General features: G+C 34.2%; 1 protein-coding gene across 1 annotated transcript; it reads left to right on the plus strand.

Moving 5' to 3' along the window:
• Positions 1-6,512: 6,512 nt before the first annotated feature.
• LOC143585275 (WEB family protein At2g38370-like) lies at positions 6,513-9,549 on the plus strand. Its single transcript, XM_077067096.1, has 2 exons — positions 6,513-6,836; positions 8,012-9,549. The coding sequence occupies exons 1-2, from the start codon at positions 6,642-6,644 to the stop codon at positions 9,518-9,520; spliced, it is 1,704 nt and encodes a 567-aa protein (XP_076923211.1). The 5' UTR covers positions 6,513-6,641; the 3' UTR covers positions 9,521-9,549.
• The last annotated feature ends 370 nt before the right edge of the window (positions 9,550-9,919 follow it).

The raw sequence follows: 9,919 nt of genomic DNA on the forward strand, positions 1-9,919 counted from the left end.
ACTCTATGAAGTTCGCTTCACAGTTCACACACGGACATCCAGGTAAACTTGCTGAGTTAATTTGTAGGAGCATAACCCCCCTAAAAGTACAAGAAAATCTAAAAAATATACCAAAAATATATAATTGAATTCTAAACCACCTACTAATATTTTTGCATGGTAACTTAGGGGATTTACCCTGATGATCTACGGCCGACAATCGATAAGAAAGCTTTCTTCATGATCACAACCGTATACGAACCACCACCACCATTGTCACCATCACTACCACCATACATGCTTCCTTCATTAACTGAAGAACCAAAGCTCATGAAACGACGACGTCGCCTCGACTTGTATCCTATGGAAGAAGGAACATGATCATTACTAGTAGTACTACTACTCATTGAAGAAGACCATGACCATGAAGGTGATGATAGAGTGGACGGTGAGGATGACTCCACGTGTCCTTTGACTCCTTTCTTGACCATGAAGAGATTGTATAGGAAGTTGGATCTTGCATGATATTTTCTGATTCTATGTTTGGTTTGAACATGATCAAGATTAGATGTGTAGTAAGAAGGAGGTGGAGTAAGTGGAGGGAGTGAATTGTCAGAGAGTTTATGTTTAGGGGTGCCAGGTTGAATCTCCCAAGTGAAAGGGACTGAACCTGTAACATTGCCATAGTAGACTCTAAATGAAGGATTTGCAACTGAGCTCTCTTTGGATAGAAGTTTTGAGAAGAATTTGTCATCTTGTTTGATCTTCAGGGGCTTTTGGAAAAAATCAGGGCTACTACTGTCTGGCATCTCTTAGTTTGAGTTGATGATGAAAGGGTGTGTGTGTGTTTTTTTTTGTTTGTGGATGGAAGTTGGAAGGATACATGCATGTTATGAATAATGAGGGTACTATTTATATATTCAAATACAAAATATTAGCCAGGAAATCAATTATCAATATCTTTTATTTTTAAATAATGTTTAGAACTTCATATATACCCCATTACCTGAATGAGTGTTTCTGAGATGGAAAGTCAACTGTTATTCTATTAATACTGATTTTGACATTTCAGTTTTGATTTACCGAGAAACACTGTTAAGGAGAAAACTCATCACCGTGGTAAACTCCATTGAGTCAGGTTTTAAACCTGAGACCATAAAGATTCAAAGTCTTAATAATCACTTGCATGGTTGCATGCTATCGGATCAGAAGACCAGCCGTCAATTATCACATACGTGAAATCGTATATTGTGTTTTAATTTTTGCTTTGTTGAGACATAGTTTTTTCTTTTAATTTAGTGGTTATGATTGATTGATTTATTTTTGAATGTTAACATACTATTTATATTTGTATGTATATGAATGTGTTCAATCGATTGGTTTGTTGGAATGATGTATTAAAGAACGAGTTGTATTAATGTGTGACAATGTATTAAACCCCCGGAGAAGGAAGTATGCAATAAATATCATGGACTACATGTAATGAATTAAATGAGTTAGTTGAATTTTGTTGGCTTTAACATGTGTCATACATGATACAAAAATAGACATTGATACTTTTTTTAATGGTGATTTGTAAGGGTGTTTTTCGGGTTCGTTTTTTTGGGTTTTGGGATTTTCGGGTCGGGTTCTTTGGGTTTCAAACTTTTAAATTTTGACCCGAAACCCAACCCAAATCTCTCACGGGTTTTTTGGATTCGGGTAATTCGAGTTCGGGTTTTTTCAGGTTAGGTTAATCGGGTGTCGAGTATCCTAGAAAACAAAACAAAACAAAACAAAACTAATTTAAAAAAAGAAACTACAATGCCAAAATTAAAACAACATATTATTCTAAACTTGTAACGATATAATCAAATAATAAACTAACATAACTTGATAAAATAATTTAAAAGAAGAGTAAAACTAACTCGAACATAATCATCTTCAATTGGACGTAATTTGGTTGTTCGATTACAAGTGCTATTAGTAATAAACGGAATATATAAATTAACAATAAACAATCGATCTATAATAGTTGGAATGACAAAAGTCGATTATAATCAGATTCTGATAAGTTTAGTGGCTAAGACTTAGCAAATTATACCTAAAAATATATTTAATTTCAAAACTAAAATTTTATTCGCGTTTTTCGGGTTAACCCGAAACTTATAAATCAAACCCGAGAACCAATTCGAATTACTTCGGTTCGGTTTGTCTTTTCTCGGGTTCGGGTTTTTTGGGCCGGGTTAGTTTGGGTTCGGGTATGGGTTTTCTCGGGTTGGATTTCGGGTTTCAGGTAAACGTGACAACCCTGGTGATTTGGATCACCAAAAGACAACTAACTTATTTGATCATCTTCATTTCATCTTTAGGAGGAAACTCACTATATGTGAGAAACCTCCTAACCCAATCTAAAACCTCTGATTTATGAAACAAGTAGGAGTTGAACACAAAATCTCTCAATTTTTAAATTGACATGTTTTAATTTTGTATTCGTCTCTCATAATACAATAATAACAGTTTAATGATTTTAAAGTTATAAGCTTAATTATTTATAAAAAAGAATTCGAAAGTTAATATATATAATAACATAAATTAATAATGAGCTCATGATCTCATCATCATTCGTAAACTAAAAAAATGTTATCATTCACGTGCATATCTATCTTCAGTAGTTCAGTGCTACACATGTTATTTTGAATCTTGTTAATATTTTATATATTTTTTGTATATCATGAAAATAGCACATATATAATGAGGTGATACTTTCATCACATTGCATCATTAAAGTGACAATCTTATCACATATCAGTAAATATTACACCATGTAATTCATCAAGCATTCAAGCAATTCCTCAATGGGGAATTTTACTTTCATGGTGATGGCATGGAGTTTTTTGTACTTCGTTACAAAACAAAATAAAACTATTTTCTTATATTTTATTCATAACATGTTTTCTACACGTGTTGCTTGTAAAATAACTGACTCAATGTCACTTTAAAAAATATATGGAAATATAGAAAACGAGGAATGACAAAATCTTCAATGAACGTAAAGTCCAATTGAGATATTGACGTCGATTAAATCTTAAAAGACCAATGGCCTTAATGTTGAGTTATGATCCAAAAAACGTAAGTATATAACATTTAATGATAATATATTTCGTACACATGTAAACACAAACCGAACTACATCTGGATAATAGGTAAGCGAGCAACAAGCTGCGCCATTATCCCCCTTTGAATCGCAAAGCCTATTCTACTGAAAATCAATCCTTGGTTCCTCGGGCTCTGCGAGTTACTGTAGACCACCTTCTGCACCCGCTCCAAAAAGTGAACCGCCTCGGGAGCTAGGGATCCAAATGTGTCGAAGGCAAAAGGAATAAACACGTGCTGATTCTCCAAACACGCTACCTCATGCTTACAACCCTCAAAGCCGCCTGTTTCGGAGCGAAACCACTCTCAGCCCCACCAACAGGAACACCCCAGTAAGATCGATACATGCATGCTTAACATGAAAATAAAATTTCTGTAACACGTACATATGAATATATGATGAAACAAAACAAACGTCTAATTGTCTTAGTATGTAAATGGAATAGCCTGGGCCTGGAGTCCCACTTCCTTTGTTTTTCGCCCTTTTGTTTCACTCAAGTGGACTTTAGGCCGAATCCAGTGCTTCTTCATGAGCCCAACTTTATTAACAGCCCAGTAACTTATTTGAGGTTCAAATATAACATTTTTAGTTAGATGTTGATCTTTCACTAAAGTTGTTTGTAAGGCTTTAATATTAATTACTAAAGAGTGAACAGGTTATTATAAAACTAATTGAAAATAGTTGGGTAATACTTGATTTTACAAATCTGATAAAAAAAAAATCTAAGTTTTGGTGAGAGCCGTATTATGATAAATAAAGAATTGACAACACAAAGATAGGACGATTTGTAGTGGTTCAGGTAGATGTTAACAAACCTACCTTACATTCACTCATTAATTTACACCAAAAGTTTTATCTTCACTATAAAACTTCTCACGAGATGGTGGTCACCTTTAAAAAACGTCTCAATAATGAAAACCCATTCAAACTTCTCCTTAACCTAGAAATTATCACCCTTTCAACTTCTCATAAAATGGTAGTGATCACCCTCCCAACGTCTCATGGAATGAGTAGTGATCACTCTGTTACTTCACTAAATGAATGGTGATCGCCCTCTCAGTGTCTCACTAAACAGCTGGTGATCACCCTTACAAAAGTTTCACTAAGAGTCTAAGATACGTAACAATTCACGATTGTAATCTCCATATGATTTCCCTCTCATTAGTGTGAGTTTTATGTATTATTATACTCTTAGTTTAACATTCCTATGTAATCTTGAGATAGGATACGATTAATAAAGTCACTTAAGACTTAAGAATTATAGAAAATATTTATGGTCTTGAATGTGCAGGTGATTCGTACTATTTTTATCTATGTTTTCACATAAATTTTATTTAATTTTGAACCTTATAAATATCCAGTCACAATGCACGTGTTCGCAATTAGTACTTTAATGCAAAATCTAAGGGTCGTTTGGTTAGCGGAATATGTTATAAAGGAATTGAAAATTGAATTAGAATTTGAATAAAATCATATTAAATATTATAACATGTTTGGTTTGTAATTTGTTGGAGGAATCGGATGGGTTATAAAGGAAATGACAAAATCACCCTTGTTGTTGGTTCACCCTTTGTCGTCTTAGTTTGGTTCAATCGAATTTATGTATGTTTGATTTAAAACACACGTTGAAATCCTTTTGAGTATACCATCACTTTATTTTCGTGGGTTTTCCCTTTCACTTGCGAGGGAATTCAATTACTTTATACTCAAAATAGAATAATTAGAAATTGCTAGAGTTGGGTGTTGTCCTCAGTGTCAAAAACGGTCTATAATTGATGGAATTCGATTATGATAGTTGATAGACTATGATCTATGGCGTTCTGTCACATGCCGATTTGTCGGCATTTACATCCACATTAGCTACGTAACTCCACTCGTAGTCCATGTTATATGTTTTCTTTTTTACGTGCCCCATTTTTTATATACTTGGTTAGAGTAAGAGTTTAAGACATCTTTAAAACTTTTTAAATTTTAGGTGTGTTATTAAATATATAAGTGAAAAACGACACCGGTTTTGAAAAGTGTACCTAATTTTTTTTCGCAGGTTTGATGAATTTTTTGAAATAAAAAATTCAAAATCATATTTCCAATATCAAACACCATAAATTGAAAGAAAATTCCATAAATAGAAAGGTTGCATTGAATACAAAATAAATAGATTAGTTGGAATATTAAAATTGTGGCCTAACCAACCGATTTGGGTACCAACGGTGGGGCGGAGAAACGTAACTTTTTGGACAAACATGCACGTTGCCAAGATTTTCTACTGGATTTTGTAATTTCTTTTTACTTTAAAAAAATCGATAAGGAGTAATCGGTTATTTTAATTTGGGTTATCCTACTTTATCTTGTTTATTGTAATCACAATTATCATCAACGGTTTAAAAACATATAACAACCATTTGTGTTACTCGCTTGAGGCATTCAAAAAATCAGAATCGAAATCAAACCAAGGTTAGTTCGACTCATTTACAAACCTAGCAGACTTGGCTTGTTTGCAAACCAATCCAAGCACAAAGAGACAGAGTCTCGACTCGGTTGAGCTCATAAACAACCTTAAATCAAGACCATGTTGTATGGGGCTGCAAATGAATTGAAGGAACATGACAATGTCTTGTTCATGTTCGTTTGTTAAGGAAATAATATGTTCATGAACGGTTCACGAGCGCCTACAAAACGAGATTTTTTGTTCGTCTTCGTTCATTAGAGAAATAATGCGTTCACGAACACAAACAAACACAATTACAAACAGTGAAGCTTAGAGATTAAGATTGATGTATTTTAATGTGAATAATGAGAATAGAAATCGGAACAATGTGAGAATATTGTTTCTTATTTTATGTCAGGTTAATAAATTAAATGATATATTTGGATCATTTAATTTGGTTTGTGTTAAATGTTAATAAAAACACCTAATGTTTGTTTAAAAATAAATAAATAAATAAATGTTTCTTCAAAAAAAAATGATATAAAACGTTTAGACAAAATAAATAAATGTACAAAATACTTTCATAAACAACATATACAAACAAACATGAACACATTACTGAATGTTTACAAACACAAATGAACGTGCGAGGGTTCCGTTCATGTTTGTTTGTTTAACTAATCGAACGAAATTTCTTGTTCGGGTTCGTTCATTTATTAAACAAACGAACATGAATGAATTTTTCACTAAATGGTTAAAAAATTGTTTGCTAAACGTTTGGTTCATTTACTGTGAATATATAATCAATTTTTAATATGTTTAAGAATGGTAGAACCCATAAAAAAAAAAGTCAAAATCCTTCTTTTTTATCTTTTTCTATTAATATTTTTGGTAAATAATAATAAATTGAGCCGTTAGATCACTTTTGACAAGATAAAGCCACATAAACAATAACCGTTAGGACACACACATCTTTCTTTTCTTTCTTCACTCTCACTTGTAATTCTCAGCCTATATCTAGCTAGGCCTTCGTTTCATTTTAGATCCAAACAATCAAAACCCCCAAATCAAACTCTCTAGGGCTTTTTGTTTTGTACAATGGAACAACCACTTGATTCGGGTCACAATGTCGGGTCTGGATGTAGTGACACAACTTCAGAGCAGAAACAAATCAATGTCGGTGGTGTTAGAGGTGAAATCGACACGTCAGCACCGTTTGAGTCGGTGAAGGAGGCTGTGACCCGGTTCGGTGGACTCGGGTTCTGGAAACCCCATTCCATACACCTGCTTCAGGTCCTTTTATCTTTCTCTGTTCATAATTATTAATTCGTGTCTGTTATTATTATTATTATTATTTGCTTGATTCACCATATTTTCCCATTATATTGCTAATTTTATTCAGTTTTTAATTATCATTTTTTTTTTGGGTTTGGTCAAGGTGAGCTCCGAGCCCACCCGAGTTTTCGTCCCGCCATCAGTGAGTTCTGCTCATGTGGCAGCCGACGGTATGGTTTCCCTAGGAATATGCCCGGCCAAACTCTGAAGCTAGTAAGACAAAACACATTCTAACCAGAGTGGGCAACGGGCTCTCCAAATTGGATCACAAAAAGAAAGTCGTCGTTCTAAAAAAAATCATAAGTGTAACATGAAATTGAAAATTGAGCTAAAAAGGTTAAAGCTTTGAGTTAAGAAAATAAACTAATAAAGTAACGAAATTGATGAACTGAATGGTTTAAACATTTCTAAATTTGGCAAGGTATTGTTAATTATTGAAAATTGCAAAATGTGAATAAAATGCTGAAATTAAGGAGTTAAATAAAGGTAACTTGTATCAATTTACGGGTTTTTAGACTAAAAAGAAAGAATAAAATATTGCTAAAAGGTTGAAGCTTTAACTTAGAGGGAAAGCAAGAATTTAAATTGAGAAATTAAGGGAATTGATAAACTGCATATTTAATCATTTCTAAATTTGGCAAGTACTGGCTAGTCTTAAAAAATTACAGAAAATAAAGTTGTATTATGTCTTGGACTAAAAATAAAAGAATAAAAAATTGCCAAAATAAAATGAAAACTAGCCCAAAGTTTTGGATCACTCTTGATCTAGCTTTGGTTCTTGTTTTTACTAGCAAGTCTAAACTAAAAGATATAAATGAGCTGAGCCGCTCGTGAAAAACTCGAATTGAGCCGGCTTAAACAAGTTTGAGCTTTTATTAAGGTTCGTTTGACAAAAGTAATTAACAAATATTAAAAAATAATAATAATTAAATAATTAATAAAAAATAAACAAGCCAAGTTTGAGCTTGAGAACCTGCTGACAAGCCGAGCTTGAGCTGAAGTATTTAAACAAGCCGAACTCGGGTTCGTCTTGACTCATTTACTCCCCTAAACCCAAGAATGTTGACTTTTAAGTCAAACTAAAAGATAACATTTTGACTTTTGAATTTGACTATATGTTCACGTGATTGCAGAATGACAATGAAGAAGAGTTTGATGCAGAAAAAGCTGAACTGCAGGCTGCACAATTAGCAACCGATTTGATGGTTAAAGAAAGAGAAACACTTGAAGTACTGAAAGAACTCGAAGCAACAAAGACTCTTGTTGAAGAATTAAAAGTCAAACTACAGAAAGAATCCGCTGCAGTCAACGACCAATTGAAAGAAGGCAAAGAACCAAGAGAGGAAAATGACGAAAACGCCACTGAATCACAATCAACTCCAGGTTCCATTTTGATGGAACTGAAGCAGGCTAAACTAAACTTAACGAGAACCACAAATGATCTTGCTGACATCAGAGCAACCGTTGAAACATACAGCAAGATGATCGAGAAAGAAAGATTCGAACTTGAAAAAACCCGTCAAAGATTATCTTCAAATTGTTCAAAAATTTCGTCTGTTGACGAAAAGGTTGACTCTTTTCCGAGAGAGCTTCATAGGTTGACTTCTGAAACCGAGCAGTTCAAGAAAGTAGGAGAGGCTGCAAAATCTGAAGTTTTAAGATCAATGAATCAAATCAAACAAACCAAAAAAAGAATCAAAACAGCAGAGATCCGTCTAATTGCTGCTAAAAAGTTGAAAGAAGCGGCCCGAGCCAGTGAGGCTCTTGCTCGGTTCGAAATAAAGGCAATATCAGAAAGTCAAACTTTATCAGAAGGAGAAGGTGTAAACCTTTCGTTTGACGAGTATAATTGTTTAAAGTCGAAAGCCCAAGAGGCTGATGAATCTTTAATTAGAAAAGCCAACAAACCCGAGATGAAGTCAATATCAGAAAGTCAAACTTTATCAGAAGGTGGAGATCTAACTCTTTCATTTAACAAGTATAATTGTTTAAAATCGAAAGCTCAAGATGCCAATGAATCTTTAGTTAAAAAAGTCAAAGAATCGGTCAAAGTCAACGAGCCTGAGTTGTGTAAAGCAGATATCTTGAACAGGGTAGAGGAAGCAACAGAAGAAGTGAAACACAGTAAGAGAGTTCTAGAAGAAGCTTTGAGTAAAGCTGAAGCTGCTAATAATGAGAAGTTAAAAGCACAAGAAGCTTTTAGTAAGTGGCGTTCGGATCATGGTCGAAGAAGGAAGTCAATGGTCCAAAACTTGACCAGGTTCAAGAATTCGTCAAGCAGGAGCAACAATGGTGTTTTGGATGTAAACAGGGCTCATCTGGGAAGCAGCGTGTCAGGTCCCCTTTTGGCGGGCCCTATTTTGGCGCCCACTATGTCGATCGGGCAGATTTTGAACCGGAAGTTGCTTTTGACCGAAGAGTATTATGAGAAAAGTGATATGAAGAGGAAGGTTTCTTTGGCACAAATGTTGAGTAAACCGACCAGTGGCGGTGGTGGCGGTGTTGGTGGTGGTGACAGCATAGGCGGGAAAGGAAAGAGAAAGAAGTTTGGGTTTGGTAGAATTCAGTTGCTAGTGACGAAGCCGAGCAAGAAGAAGAAGAAACATATTGGAAGTCCACGCCTTTCGAGCACCACTGGTTAGAATGTTTTTATGTTTTGGATTTGATATAACTATAGCCTTTCGAGCACCACTGGTTAGAATGTTTTTATGTTTTGGATTTGATATAACTATAGGATTTTATTAATTTGTTTGTTTTTTAAGATAACAACTATGTTACTTGACTCTTGTAAGTTGTGAAATCCTTGTAAAAATTGGTTGCTTGTGGGTTACTGTTTTAAGTATATGCATACGTAGGAAACTAATATCTTTGTAGTTTTTAACGTTTGTTATTTTTTCTTACATCTCTCGAAACCAAAGGATCTTATCAAGCAATTGAATAGTTGATGGGCGATCAACCGTGACATCGATTGTAGTGTATGTTTTGTTTAGTACCTGCATTTGATTGTGTCTACATAAAATGATTGATGCATAGCTTTACTG

Source organism: Bidens hawaiensis, unplaced genomic scaffold (assembly GCF_021521415.1).
Source record: "Bidens hawaiensis isolate Kalapana, Puna unplaced genomic scaffold, B.hawaiensis_p1.1 tig00033754_1, whole genome shotgun sequence".
NCBI classification, from domain to species: domain Eukaryota; kingdom Viridiplantae; phylum Streptophyta; class Magnoliopsida; order Asterales; family Asteraceae; genus Bidens; species Bidens hawaiensis.